This window comes from Numenius arquata, chromosome 4 (genome assembly GCF_964106895.1).
Source record: "Numenius arquata chromosome 4, bNumArq3.hap1.1, whole genome shotgun sequence".
Classification (NCBI taxonomy): Eukaryota; Metazoa; Chordata; class Aves; order Charadriiformes; family Scolopacidae; genus Numenius; species Numenius arquata.
The window spans coordinates 35,443,585-35,459,441 of NC_133579.1; the positions used below are offsets into that span (position 1 = coordinate 35,443,585).

General features: G+C 36.5%; 1 protein-coding gene across 1 annotated transcript in view; it reads right to left on the reverse strand.

Annotated features, from left to right (window-relative positions):
- The window catches only part of GABBR2 (gamma-aminobutyric acid type B receptor subunit 2), a 486,116-nt gene that overhangs the window by 258,200 nt on the left and 212,059 nt on the right, over positions 1-15,857 (reverse strand). Inside the window, exon 5 of the mRNA XM_074146426.1 lies at positions 5,022-5,123. Coding sequence (XP_074002527.1) covers positions 5,022-5,123 — 102 coding nt within the window. The remainder of the gene's footprint in view (positions 1-5,021; positions 5,124-15,857) is intronic.

Here is a 15,857-nt window from a genome sequence, read left to right on the forward strand (position 1 = left end):
GTTCTCGAGAATTCCTGATGCTCAGCTAGAAAGCTTCACAAACCAAGAGCAAAGAGCAGCTATGGTTCTAGAACTTGAGGATCCCTGATGTTCTGTCATCCTGGGGATGTATGATCGAGCCAAGGTGCAATACCCAAATGTTCTTTTGCCTAAATTAATGAGTTTCCATGTTAACACATAAATTACTGTTTTTGAAGCACTTGGTATAGTAAGGAGGACATTAACATGTCTGTATCCACTAAAAGATTTGGATGGTATCCGACCACAAACTGACTGAAGAAGATCAAAAGAAATGTTCTATTATCACCTATTAAAGAATAAGTCATAAATCCTCCATTTCAAGTATTACGCCATTGAAGACTATGGCAAAAGAAAGTTGAATTCTGATTTTTTCCAAAGACTTAAAAGTTATAACCTTAATAATGTTCTTTTCCAAGTCTGTTTATGTGCAATATGCCAAGAAAAAGGTGGTTTCTCTGACAGAAATATGAATCCCCAGTTCTTCCCCACAGTTGTCCGGGTATTAACCTTTTGCGGGGTGGGGAAAGTCACAATCCACGTATGCTCAGTACTGTCCAGAGATGGATCCAAGATGACAATGCTGAGAGTCGGTAAATAAAGTGACTGGAGGTAGGATCCAGTGAGAGAAAAAAGGGCACATGGGAAGGAGAGACAGAACCAGTAAGGAATTTGGGTAATGAGCACTTACACTTTTTAGGCAAAGATGGAGAAAACAGCTGGGGAGGTAGCAGTAGGCTTTGAGACCATTATTGAATAAGCAGCTTGGGAGGGAGAATTTGGACTTTTCAAGAGTATGACAAACAGGAAGCTTGACAAATAACTACTGTTAGGACAAATGCAATCTCAGGAAGTAAACCCAGAACAACAATCTAGAGAAAGGTACTCACAGGGAGACGAGAAATCAGAGAAGCAGAACATAGCATCGAGTAAGCAAGGAACCTCAGACTGGGATGAAGATCCAGAACGATACAGGGATGTTGCTGGGTTAAATGGAGAGTATGGGATGACAGCAGACAAGCTGGCAGTGGATATATGGCTGAATATCTTTTTCTTTGTCCAGCTTCATGAAGTTGTATCATGAAGTTATGTCATGAATATGTAGTTCTAGTTGTTTGGCCATGTGTGGGAAATCATAAAAGATCCTTGTTTATAACCACTCAGATACCAATACAATGCAGTGAGATGCAGTGCCTGAGGGTTTATGGCTTGCAGTTAAAAAGAGTGGAAAATTTAGTATGCGATCATATAACCAATGGATTGCACATTAGAACACATGTAGAAGGAACTAATTTAGGAAAGTCTATACAATAGCTTCTCCTCTTCCACGCATAACATTCTTCCTCTGTGCAATGATGCACTCCTCAGTAAGCCTCTTTCTCTCCAACTCTGCTTTTTGTGTACCGCTCCACATTTTTCCCAAATTTGTTCCTGACAAATTGCATTCAAGATGGTAAATAAGCCTAGATCCATTTGATGCCAGGCTTGGGTCTGTTGGCCCTGTCCTGTACTGAAGACAGTGAAGTTTCAAATCCACACAAGTGCAAATAGCTCAAATCTCTTCCAGATATTTTATCTGGATGGATAACGAAGACCGCACTGAAGTTTATCAGAGCTGAGTTCATGTCAGCACTTGGAGGTCAGGGTACGCATCTACATTATAGACTCGTGGAAAAAGATTCATCAGACACTTAGTGGGGCATATTTTTTCCCACCTTCAGTCTCACGGTTAACTGACTATGAGCCAGTATGATTTCCTGGCAAGGATATACTATTCCTTTGCATCAGTCCTCATGGGACTGATGCAAGTTAACACAGTGTAACTCTCTTGTAGGGATCAAAGAAGTCACCCATTGGATCCCAGCAAGTGTCAAGAAATCTTTCTTCCTCACAGAGTTGTAAATTGCTTGCATGGAGGTAGAGCATATTTGACAGAAGAGTTTTTAATTCATGGAACTAGGCAGGTGATCTATGAGATGATTAAAAACATCCCAGGGGGAAGGCAACTCCCAAAACTGCACTTATATAAAAAGACCAATGTTTAGACCATTTGCCAGATGGTGAGCTGTCATATTTACTCTTCTCAGAGATTAGAGTAGCAATATCAGCATTTAAGCTTTGCCCCTCAGTAAGCAATACATATGTTCCCATATGGACTAAAGTTCAAACAAGAAAATGAAGAACAGTTACATTTAATTTACCAACAGTTGTGGTGGACTCTCCATAAACCCATGTTTTATAAATGAAGACTATAGCACAGCCTCAAAAATGAATGATTCTCTTGCTGCCTTCTTTCTTTCATATAGGTGAGGATATTTTTCACCCACTAAACATAAAGTGTCTTTGGTAGTATTGGAAGCTGAGCAGTATAAACCCTGAAGACAGTGAGGATCAAGACATCTAAGATGCTCCACTGAGGAATGAAAAACAACTTGTCTCCTCCACTGCCATTTCTAACAGCCTCAGATATGAGGCACTCTTTGGCCTTTTCAGAGTTTTTGAGTGATGCACATTATGCTGGAATAGGCTGCTATTTTTTTTTTTTCAGCCTGCAGAGCTTCCCTTCTGTGATCAGATTTTAATCTGTCTCATTTCTAATGAATAACACCACAATGTTGTATTACACAGCTTTCCAGAGAGGGATTGCTATAATATCTCATCTGCCAGAAAAAGTCAATGTCTTGGCAGGCTCTTTATGAAATATCTAAATTGAACAGCTCAGATACTCCGTCTTATTCTCTACCATGTATCTGACAGTCCAGATGTTATCAATAAATCTACTTAAAGCTGGGTAACTTTTGCAACAGAGGTATCCACATGTTCTGCCTTCTAAATGCCTGGATGTCCACTTAAAGAACTATAGATGAGCCTCTGACCTTAGCTATGGAATCACTGATGGTGAAGGGGAGCTAGAGCATGTCAGCTCCCACCATCATACCACGTTGGCAAAACTTGCTGATGTCTGTGTTAGTCTGCATGTCACTCACTCAGATTGAGGCTGCATCAAAACCTGTTCATGGCCCAAAATTTTAAAATTTAATTAATTGACTGTTAGAATGAGAGATCATGTTCGGTCAGTATCCGAAACACCTACTGTATTTGGGAAATTAGATGGAAACTGTTTCATTGAATTGGAATTCAAATATTGCAATTTTTTTGTCCTATGTGCATGATACAAGAAAGTTGGAAGCAAAAGTGTTATTTCCTATACAACTTGCCTGTGCATACTTAGAATTTTTAAACATATAAATTGATGTACAAATGCATATCCTCCAACATCCCTTTCTTTGAACACAAAAATGAGTTTTAAAGATATCCTTAAGCCTAAATTTACTTTCCAACTGTGATTCAAAGAGGCTAGAGTCAATGCAGTAAAAACTAAGGTGTTGCTAGGAAATATATAAAACATATATTTCTGCAAATCCTACCAGATATTTCTCTCTTGTATTGCATAATCATTAATTTCATAAATTTAAACTCTGTTTAAGAAAATAAAAGTTATTTTATGCCTATTTGAATCACAAGTACAGTAAGCAGATACCAGTTTACCTATATTAGGTTTACATCTTGAAGAAAGGAATGAACATCTTTCGAATTGGATAGCTAAGTTGGGCCTGATATACTTACCTAAGGACAAGTAACCTTATATTCCTCTCAAGAAAAAGTGATTGTCTAGATAATTGTTTATTTATTGTTGTAGTAATTTGTTTTGAAGAAGAAATCAAGAGATAACTAATATATTGTTTGTTAGAATCTTCTGGTCTTCCCTATAAAACAAACAGCATGTTGTTGACATACAGGAATGCAAGATTCTCATTGCTTCTTCTAACCTTCAGCCTAGATATACATGCTTACATGTATTTTTTTCTGTTATTACATCATCCATTGGTTTAAATAGCTCTGCCTTCAGAATTGTTAGCTTTCTGATGCCAGGAGTTAAATACCTTGTCAAAAATGTGGACTTTACTGAGAACACGTACTGGAGTCTTTTCAATCCCAGACAGAAAATGCAAACTGGCTAAGACTGGACAGACACAAATGGCTTACTATAAACATAATCTTTACCTACTTATACTTTAAACATTCAGGCTTGCATCTCTAGACTGTGGGAATAATAATGCACACTTAGTTTACCATGCTTCAGACCTTTTCCAGTTAGCTTCAGTAGTGGTCTAGTCTTATACAGGTCGATATCCTTGCTTTAATTTTAGTTTTTCAATACCATTCAGTTTATTAGGGGGTTTTTAATGTGTTTTACACATATTCAAGTATTTGCAGGATTCTGGCTTTGATTGTGAGTTATACATATTTGATGCCAGCAACAATTTGATCTTCACTGTTTAAAAGTGCTTTCTCTTGCTATTCAATCATTTTTTCGTGTTCATATGCAGTTTAAGATTCCTGTCTCCTACGTCTGGTTTATTGGTTGCACTGCATGGTAATGATAAAATATAGTTTTAATTTTATGAGATGCTTGGAACCTAATAAATCATTATAATAAGAGAAGGATGGTAAATTTTTCTGCTATCAAATTTATTTTTCCTTTTTTATCTTATGATTCACATAAAATAATACAGATGATATAAGCAAAGAATTCAATCTAAAATGTGTAATGAAGCTAATGGAAAGATGCTCAATACTTTTGCTACATGATAATTTACCTTAAATGGGTTCTGGTTCCAAACCTCAAGAGCTTTCACATGTATATCGCTAAGACTGGTGCTTTAGGTACAAAAACATTAAGCCCGCAACAGCTTCCTTTACTTAGTGTCCCTATCAGGAACTATAAAAAATATTTAGTATATGTGTAGACATTCATTGACTTAAGCAGGACTAGGCCCTCAAAATGCCATTTGATGACCTTATTATGCAATGGAATGTAGTAGTATATCATTCTTAAGCAAATTTTGCTTTAATAGCCTCCTTCATAGGAAAAAAGAATTAAATCAAATGCCATGACGTAATCACCACTTTCTCTTTATTGCTCAAACAGCAGCACATACCTTAAGCTTCTTTACACTTGTGCAGGGATCATTGGAGAAACTCTCAGTATCTGAAATCTCAATGTCTTCACCATACAGGACGCCAGTCAGATCATTCCTCACCTGTCAGAAGTTGAGAAAAAGGCAAATTAGTGAACTGAGACTCAGTGAGGGGGAAGCAGATGGACTATATTTGTCACTGTAACGACAAGTGATGATCTCGATGATGATATATGCACCCACGTATTTTTTTCCATTTTGCCTAAAATCTGATCAAGGCACTATTCTTTTACGGACATAATCTACTATCAACAGGTGTACTACGTAAAGAGCTCTACTATGTATGATGAAAAGTTCAGAGTGGGCTCCAACTTTGCATCACGGGGATGGACAATTCTTGTGTATTTCCAGTGCTGTTAAGAACCAAAAGCTTTCCTGTAGCCAAATTGATGTTTGAGACTCATCAAGGAACCTCTTACATATTCTCAGTGCTGAGTACTGATTTGAAACCACTGTCAGCTTGTCCTAGCATGAATCAGCAGAGCTTAGGTTACATCAGTTAGGGATTGGTAAATCTTAATGAACTCCTCTGTGCTCTCCTCCTCTATTAGCGCACGGGTCTTGCTGCATGCGGCAGCGCGTGGTATGGTTTCCTTAAAGGTGACGCACACAACCATCTACCAACAGATTTTCTCTCTTGTTTTTTTACAGTGGCAAGAGTCTGTCCTCTCTGAGCTGCCTAATAGCACAAAGAAGCCAGATAACATACAAAGCAATCTGGTTTACAGATTTAGGGTTATTTTTCCCATATAAATACTTCAAGATTTTCTATCCTAATCACTGCTGGTTTTCCTCCAGCCACATGACTGCAAAAACAGAGTTTCCATTAGGATGGAATTAGATGAGCAAAAATAATTTTACCTGGTTATAATGAGGTTACAGACTGAAATGAAGAGCATGGCACCTTGATTTTCATTTAATTAAATTATGATTGCATTAATTGCACTGATTGTCTTTTTCATTTGTTTGTTATGAAAGAAATAAGAGAAGCAAATCACTGTGTAAAACAGGTAGCTCAAATGCAAACACAGAAAATACAATACATGGAAGAGAAATGTAGGTGATATTAAACAGGAAAATTTAGAAGTCTATATATCATACACAGATACTTTCCAATGACCCTCTGTACAGGTTGCTGGAATTACATATTTTAAATCTCCCTCTTAATTCTCCTTTTTCTTGACCTCCTTTGAGAGAGAAGCACATTCCATTCAAAACAATCTGAAAATGTTTGATATACAGTGACATGATCAAGTAAAGAGGAAGTGGTATCTGTCCTTCAGGAGTATGAACTTCTTCAATTGAATTGAAATAACCATAAAGTTTATATAATGAGAAGACAAAAATAAGACCCAGCTATTGCTGAATTTCCTCCGCTAAAAGTCTATCCCGCTCAGGCCTAAGTATACAGTAAAAGCAAGGGGATGCAATGAGATATGAAAGGTCACAGGTGAGACTTCTGCATTCTGCTTGCAGCTTTCAAGAGAAACTCATCTCTTCAGTAATCCTTCAGCCTTTCTTTAATATATGTTTATGAGCATCCTCCCAATCTATGCACGTTAGTGGGTTAGTTGGGTGTACTTCACACTTTTATGTTTACTATGCAATGAATATATTTTTTTGGTATATTGCTTAACAGGTTTAGATAGCAAAACAGGTTTTGGTAAAAAAGAGGAACATTAAAACTATCTTCGTACTTTTGCAGACTTCTTCAAGACAAAGAAGCATAATCTGGTTTCTGCAATGTAGTAATTACATTAAGTAATCCTCAAAAAACATTCCACTTATTTGCTGTTCCTTTTAAGTTGGTTTTTCCAAATTTCTTGGTTGGCCAGTAAAGTATTTCCCGAAGGTCACTACCACACTCGCTGGCTTAATTACTTCTTTCATGGCCTCTGCTTCATCTTATCCCTTTTAGTCATGCTTTAAAATAACTAAGGACATATTTTTACATTATAATCTTTTACAATAATTAAAATAAGTGGACATATAAGTAATTTTTTAAATTAAAATTCTCTTATTTTACAGAAATAACAGTCAGAATGGTCAGCCCACCAAGATTTGAGTTATAACTTTCATCCTTTTGTGATGTTATAATCAGTTTTTAAGAGCATTCTGCAAAAACATATTCACTGACAAAAAAAAAGATCAGTAATGACTCCTTCTTCTGCTAATATACTAGTAAAATGAATGATAATTTAGCTCTAGCAACACCATTAACTGGTTGGTTAATGATACAGGTCTTTCTTGATACAAAAGAAAATTGTTTTTCTGAAACAATCAGTGATAACAAGAGTATAGACCTCTCTTGATCATAGTTTAGCTAATGTCCAAAATTCTTCTATCTAGTACGAAAGTTCATTAAAACTATCATATGCTACTTAGAAAACAGTAAAATTTTCCTTAGCTAACAGAACTGTACTTTCCAAAGGCAAACAAATTGTAGTAAGGTTCTACCACATACTGTCTTACTTTCTTCAGTAAAATAAGAATTCATTATAGCTGCAGGTTTGCTTTTATGATATTTTGTTGATTTTTTTTTTTTCTGGAGCCATTTCTAGTCATTCTTTTAATCTCAGAGAGACTAGATTAACGTCACTTAGCTGATCTATGTAGAAAACAGCTGATTCACCAAATACTCTTTAGTCAAATCAGACCATTACTAACATGAGAAAAATTATAAAAAAACCACACATGAAATATTCTTAAAATAGACTAACACTTATAGAAAGGCTTTTGTGGAGGTCACAAGGCTGGCCAATTGATTATGAAAATTACACTTCAAACTGTCTACTGACTTGCTGTGATTCCTTCCCTTCAAAACTTGTTCATGAACTCTGCAACTGAGATATTCAATTGCATATGATTTTTTTTTTTTCTGAGCAACAATAGGATTATTTTTGCGAGCAACACTTATTTAAATTCAGCCACTGAGAAATTTATTTGAAAAACCCCTGACCCATCTCCTAGAAGCCCAATGCTCTGCCGCTTTCAGAGCCCAGACTTTTCACTGAACTACTGATTAACCTCCCAAAAGACACACATTAGATTTAGTGCCAGAGAAGTTGGAAGCTGCCACAATCAGATACTGGATGCTTTTCAGATGCATCTGTTGTGGAGATTTTGCCAAAAGAAAGGTGTTTCTTTCCCATTATCACAAGAAGATATTAGGAGCTTTATAAGAATTTACAAGGTTTAGATTGTTTTTCTGGAAGACAATAGGTTTTTTCCCCTTTCAATGCTACGACCACTAGTCTGACGCATCTCATCTTGTGCCTGGTCTGGGTGTATTTTCACTGCATTTTCCAGTCTTTGTTTCCCATTTCCATACTTTATTTTCACCATCCTCAGACTAGAATGTTTTCTTTCTAAGTATTCTAATCTCACAGAATTGAAACATGGGTTTCTTCCTACAGAAGTTCTTCACTTTTTTCAAATGAATTTAATTACACAATCTTCTGATTTGGCTTTGGGTCCAACATCAGACTTTGCAAAGCCTCACCTCCAGTTCTAGAGCTGCCAATTCCTGTAGCGAATGTTGCAATTTTGGATTAAAGTCGTGAAACTCAGAATACAAAATGCTGCATGTTTTGTTTTAGCAGGTGCTTGCGGTCCTTGAAAGCCTGTCACCAGTGGTACAAGCAGTTTTAGAGCTCAGCAGTAATTGCTTCATTCCACTAACTCCAAGTAAAGAAAATTGTAAACTAGTATACTTCTGCTTCTTGATTTTGTAGAATAGGATAATTTCAACTGGAGGAAACTGCTGTAGAAAATTGTAACAAAATGGCATTAAGCTCTGGTGGGGATCTGTAGTTCCTAAGTAAATCTTGTGCTGATTTATAATACAGAAATAGTATAATTCCACGTGGTTTTAGTCCCTTGTTAACAATTTGATGAAGGTTGTAGCTCTCTGCCTACCCATATAAAATTTACTCTCTTTAAAGACACCAACATTTCATTTTCCCAAACCAGGAATTACCAGACCTGATCATCAATAAACCTGGAAGGTTTTACAAATTACTGCTTACAGACTCTAGTCTTTTGCTCATAGCGCAGCAAGAGTGCTTTTACATCGCTCTGCGTACAAAGCTAGATGAAATCAGTATTTTACCATACTACACATTTAATAGATCTATGTGTGGTCAGCTTCAAAAATTACTGGGGTGCAAATACGTTTACCCAGGAGCAAGCTCCAGAAAGTGAAGTTTTTATCATGTGTAAGGGACGCAGTTACAGGAAGAAAAGGTTGGCCCTTGTGCTTGAGACACAAAGGAAGATGGGAAGCAAGAGAACTGCCTTTCACACCTCGTTCTGCCAGAGCTACCCTATGATACAGATACAGCTCATAAGACTGAAATAAGGTTTTAAAGCTTGCTACCAACACTGGCTGTATCTTCTTTTCTGTGAAGCAGATGGCAGCAATACTTGCCTACCTCATAGTTGTTGTATCAAATTCAGTGATGTTTGAGAGGCAAACAACAAAGTCCCTGACCCTGCACCTGTGAAGGAAGAAATACAGGGGGTTTGAGGATCAAAAAACTTGTACTGCCAAGGAAGAAATTAATTTCTTTAATCTCTAGCAAACTGAGAGAGTAGATAGAATGACTAAATGGCCTGTAAAAAAAAAAAAAAAAAGCCAAGACGACCAAATTGCAACACTCTTGTGGTCTGTACGAGGAAGGTGTAGGTTTAAGGAAAGGAAGCGCAGGTTGAGGAGCAGCATGGGCCAGCTGCTCCCTAGGGAAGAGGGATGCGAGTGCAATAACACAGGCTCTGGACCAGGGACCTCACCAGCCAGCACCCCAGCAAGGGGAGCAGGACAGTCTTGGAGAAAACTGCTAGTTTCAGCCATGAGGCTACACCTCCAGGCAAGTTCACAGCAATAAGGCAGGTCCAGTGTAAATCTGGGAAGTCCACTCACAAGGATCAGGTCTGGTGAGAATAACCAGGGTCAGACACAGTCCTCTGATGGCTGGGCAGGTCTGCACTGACAAGACAGGTCTGCACTGACAAGACAGGTCTGAGGGCAAGCCAGGAAATGGGTCCAAACCAACAGGGTCCACTCCAGGCACGGCTGTGATGGAGAAAGAGAGAGAGAGCAGCACTCTCACAGCATCGCTGGGGCAAGGACTGACGGCTTCAGGCTGAGCTGAAATGGGTCCTGTGTTGTGGGGAGGGCCAGAAGGGGCTTTTGGTCCACTCAGAGCCCTGCCACTGAATTTCAGCTGTTGGTGTGTTTTTTACTTCCCATATGATCTCTTATGATGATTCTCCCCCTACAATATATAAATGATCCCTTACCTCACAGGGATACAAAAGTTGCACACATATTGATTTTCTTTTAGCTGAACAGATATTGCCAACTTCAATGGGATTATTAGTGCAAGCACCTGCTCACCAATAGTAATAGCTAGCATCTCTTTGACCACAATATTTCATTCTTATCAAGCCAATTTTATCCCTTTTCCCATGAATATAGTAAAGAAAGGAGAAATTCCTGATGAATTGTCAATCTAATGCCGATAGTTTGGATTCAGGGGTCTCCACTGATTGGCAGTTCAAACCAGGTTTCAGGTTATATGTTTAAAGGCACAGTTCACTCATTTAATTCCAACTCAGCCAGTTACAAAATAAATGTAATAATTTTTAGTTTAATCATACTAGTTTGCTTTTAACAGATATTTCCGATGACCTTTTAGTACACTAAAGCTGCATGTAAGTACTGCAAGCTAAATCCTTGTTCAGGGCAGTCTAATCCTACCAGATGTTGATCATAAGAGACTCCTAATGAATGAGAACTGGTCAAACCAGATGGATTATATAGTCATATATTTTACTAAGATTTCCTGCTGCTGAGATTTATACTGTGTACTTTTAAATGTTGTACTGTAGGAGTTTCAGTACAGAGACATAATTATATGTGTACAAAACAAATGCATGAATTATAAGGAAAAATATTTCCTCATTACATGGACAAAACATAAATTGTGAGTAATTGCAAAGGACAGATTACAATTTCTGGGATTAGTAAAGACAGAGAGATCTCACCATGTAAGATGCATTACAAGCAAACGTAATTATCCCTATTTTCATTCCAATGAAACAAACACATTACTCACATTTAGAGGCTTAGAAGCACTGAGTGAAACTTACTTTCAAGAAATACTGTATCTGGAAAACAGATATACTGATAATTGGCATTGCCCTTAGATATAGAAGAAAGTTGAGGTATACTTTCATTGATATACGCATCATTTGGCATTACAAAAATGAAAAAGGAAGCAGAACCTTACTTTGAGCAGAGAGATAACATGAAACAAAAAGCATAGATAAACCAAAAGGAATCAGGAAAACATTATTTTAGGTATTAGGAAAGACATTTACAGGAAAATGTCTTAATGCATAAAGAAGAAACAAGATCAGAGATGTGTTGGATTTCCTCTATTGCTCAAAAACATATTGGATATTTTTTAAAAATCACATATTGTGTGTGGTTTTCAGGGTGAGAGGAAACAAACAAGGAACCCTGAGATACTATTTTTTTTACTTGGGAAAACTATCGGTACGGGCTTTCAAGAAAAAGATGAGTTTTTTCATTGAAGTAGGACTCTAGCATAAGGATCTAACCTGGAAGCAAATGCAATCAATGTAACTCTTGCCTGCAAGAAGTGCCTGAGTGTTTCACACTGAGTGTTTTGGACTAGAGTAATAATAATACTACTAACAATAATAGAACAAAAATACAATTTTTTTTTTTTTTTTTTTGCATATATATAATACATCTTTCAGTTAAAAAATGCTAATTTTACTCCTTTCTCTCTGGAACGTCAATGTGGTAAATATGACTTCACATAAAACCTACATATGCATGAATACCACACAGATCATATGTATTTAAACATAAACCTTTACAAAGTCATATATAAAATGCTATAATTTCCCCTCAAATTCTCTAGATTAGAAAAATTTCCTTCTTATGTTTTTTGGTCACAAAGGCTAAATGTAATCCTGAACTCTGATGTTAAACCTAATAGTTGTGGGTTAAAAGAATTAGTAGGAATTTAGGGTTCTTTTGGTATGGGGGGATGTTTTTTTAGGGGGTTTTAAGGTTACTTACAAACAGTTCAAGTTAGAAGGTGATTTCTCTGCAAGAAAAAGATAAAATCAGTGCATCTTATCAAGATCACTTTCTGTCAGGTATTCGAAGATGCCAGCATATTACAGTGAAAGAAAAATTTAGCCAGGAAAAAGAAGCAGGCATCTGCACTATGATAAAGTATGAACAGATCAAGTTCGCTTAATCTACAAGCATGTTAAGGACCTGGACAATAGGTTCAGCAGGACTTTGAGCAGTCAAAGAAACAAATTCTCTGCAATAAGATTGGATGCTAAGACAAGGAAACACACTACTCAGTAGTAAAGCAGGGAGGGAAAAGGCATAGTACATTCCTTAGAGGCAAAAATGCAGAATGCATTGCAAAACCAGAAAGGATGCCAAAGATAGTAGGCAAGGATTAAAAGTTAATTATTTATGCTACAAAAAACAACAGCAGTTCACATGGAGATTTCAGGAGTGCTGATGAACAAAATTGAAGAAAACATACACAAGATATACTTCTTGTTCCTTCAATGTAAGATACCACCTACAAAACTGAACACAATGTGGTTCTGATGGCTTCCAAGTAAATGGGACAAACACTCTTCTACAAGTTTATCAAACTTGACTCTTGGAGATAGCAGAACAAAAGCAAAGGGTCTGGAGGTTGTAATATTATACAACAGTAATTTTCACGCCAGGTATTATGAAAGTAAATAGGGGCCATATTGAGAATAGATTATTTAATAAATTGTAAACCAATGCCAGAAGCACAAGTAATTAAGCAAGAATTTATAAATGCTTGCTTATTAAAGCAAGTGAATGTAATAGGGCTACTGAAAGCTGGTGCAAGCTTTGAAGTAACTAGGAATGCTGAAATACTGAACACTATCTTGGAGGGAATGTAGAAGCAGACAAGTAAAGGGGCTCTATATTATTATGTGTTCAGTGTAATTACAACATAGAATGCAAAATATAGAATATATCTGGATCTTCTGAAAAATAAAATTTCACAAGGTTTAAAGTATGTGTTTAGACAAAAAATAGAGAAATAAAAAAACGTTTAAAAACTACTTAGAATACATAGTAAATCTGCTTTACACTGGTGAATTTGATCGAGATTATGAAGTAAGAACAGAACAAGATGGAAAGTCTCATACTATCACTGAAAAAATAACAAATTGCAGTTTAGAAAACTATCATGAATTTCTTTTGAAGCACATGCTATTACACCACTTTCAGAAACACTTCTGTAATAGTTTTCGTCTAATAAATAGACTGATTGCTAAACCAAAAATTAGGGACCCAACATCTGATTACATTATTACAGGTGGACAACATATATAGTACTCATTAGTAATTCTTACATACGCACACATTTCAAACACATTTATTACTCAGAAAGAGCTCATTTACTAAAACAATTCTGAGAAGAATTCATTGAGAGGGATAATTCAAACAAAGCAACAGGAATGATAATTAAACATTGTTCAAGAAAATGTTACCAGTGCCAAAAGAGCTATGATTTATAATTACAAAAGGAAGCATCTTTATGTAAAATCCTCCTTGATTTAGCAGAATGAAAGCAACAGTAACATTTACACATTTACAATCTCTCCAACCATGATGAATTAAATATTTTTTATTCCAACACTAACTAAGAAACGTGTCACACGGATATTGCCAAAGTTAAGATAAATGAGCATTTCTAGGGAATGAGTCATCTCATCCATAAATAGATGTCTAAACCAGGTGAGATGAATTGCACCCTGGAAATGCCTCTCTCTTTTCTCCATTAACTATAAATGGAGCTTAGATGACTCTAAGATACTGACAGTTACAGAGGGCTGAAGTGTGGCTGAATCCCAGGTCTCAAAATCTAACCCTGTCTTAAAATGGTGTTCCAGTACCGGCAGCACCCACTGAAACTTAGAAACCCCAAAGATCCCTTACCTTCATAAAATGATCTCAGGACAAGGTCAGAGGAGTGGGCTACTTCTCTGCACCCTTTCTCAATCTGGCCACCCAACCACCAAGGGAGAACACATACATTCTTCTTCCACTTCTTGGCTAGTAGAGGAGGTTTGTACAAACCATGGGTTTTGTGAAAAGCTTGGAAGTCTTTATCTATCTGGGATTTTTACCTTCAGGGGCAAGTTTGAAGTTTTACCATTCATTCAGTTGTTGTACTGAAGTTATAGTTATTAACTAATGGTTTAATTGCTCAGACTTGAGGGGACTATGTCAACATTTACGAAAACCTGTTTTCAGGAGTAAGAGTTGTTATCAACTGAAAACTATGAATACAAGCCTCAGTGGGAAACTAAAAAGAAAGAAACATTTACCTAATATAAAAATTGGATGACATTTTGACGAAGGGGAGATTATAGCAAACATACCTGTGAGAATACGGGTGATAGCAAATTATGATTGTCCAAAATAGCAATCCACATTCCTCAGATGGAGGAAAATGCGGAAAGGTCAGCAATATCAAGCTAAGATTTAACTCTGTTCTACGCCTGAACTATGGGAATAGTTGTCCTCTTCACAATACACTGGGGTATTTAGGCTTTAGGCTTTTTAGGAGTGCAGGGACAGGTTTGCTTAAAATTTAAAAGCAGTTTAATAAAGCATTTCATTAAGTTACTTTCCACTTCTCAATGCTCTGCTCCAAACAGTTTTGTTTACATCAATTTTGTAAGAAAATCACCCTGTGGTTTAAAGTTTGTAAGTCTATTTTTTTTTCTTCCAGGTGAAAACAGGAAAACAGACACTACTTCAGGGATATAAGATCATCACATGATAACATTGCACCAAATGATAATGCTAATATAAACAGACATGAAAATTGTACTATATGCTTGTATTTGTACCATGCTTCAGCCCCATGTTCCTTCCTTCTGGAAAAATACAGGAGAAATTACCTTCTATATCTTCTGACCCAAATAGGTTCTGCTATAGCAGAGAACTAAATTAGATGCTAACTGGAGTGATATTACTGAGAAGAGGCAAGTAATTGGGAGATTTCGAAAAATAAATTTTTCTCTTTTTCTCCCTTGTGTATCATTTACATTCAAAGAACTTTTTTCACTTGCGCTTGTCTATTAAATTGTGCCATCCTTTTCTATTTTCTTAAGACAGGAATTATGTAGTGCATTGTACTGAGGACTGTGAATTTAACCCATTTAGAAACTAAAATGAAAAGAAAATAAATTGAAGATAGATGACAATAAAGTAGTAACGCATTTCTTACAGTGTTATGTATTGAAATTTCATACTAATGTTTAATTTTCAAAAATAATTTAAAAACCTTTTGGAGAATTTAAAGTAAGAAGCATAACATACTGATTAACTTTCTTCTGTCTTAGATGCTTGCTGATACCGTTCCTTTGATCACTGGGATTATTATCTGAGGAAGCAACTGATTTATAAACCCAAATGCCCACCTTCTACACATGCAAGCACTGCTGATCTGATCATTCTGCCAAAATGCTTCAGCATCAGCTCTCTGTGACAAACACCATCTTTGTTTTATTCATTTTTATAATGCAGAAAAAGTAATTTCACAAATAATTTTGCTTGTGAGAAGCACAATTCTCTTTTGCATCTTCTCTGTTTGTGAGACCCGGCAAATCATCAGCAGCTCAGACCTTCCAAAGCAGCAGTCAGAATATGGCTATAATTGTTGGCATCAAGAGTTT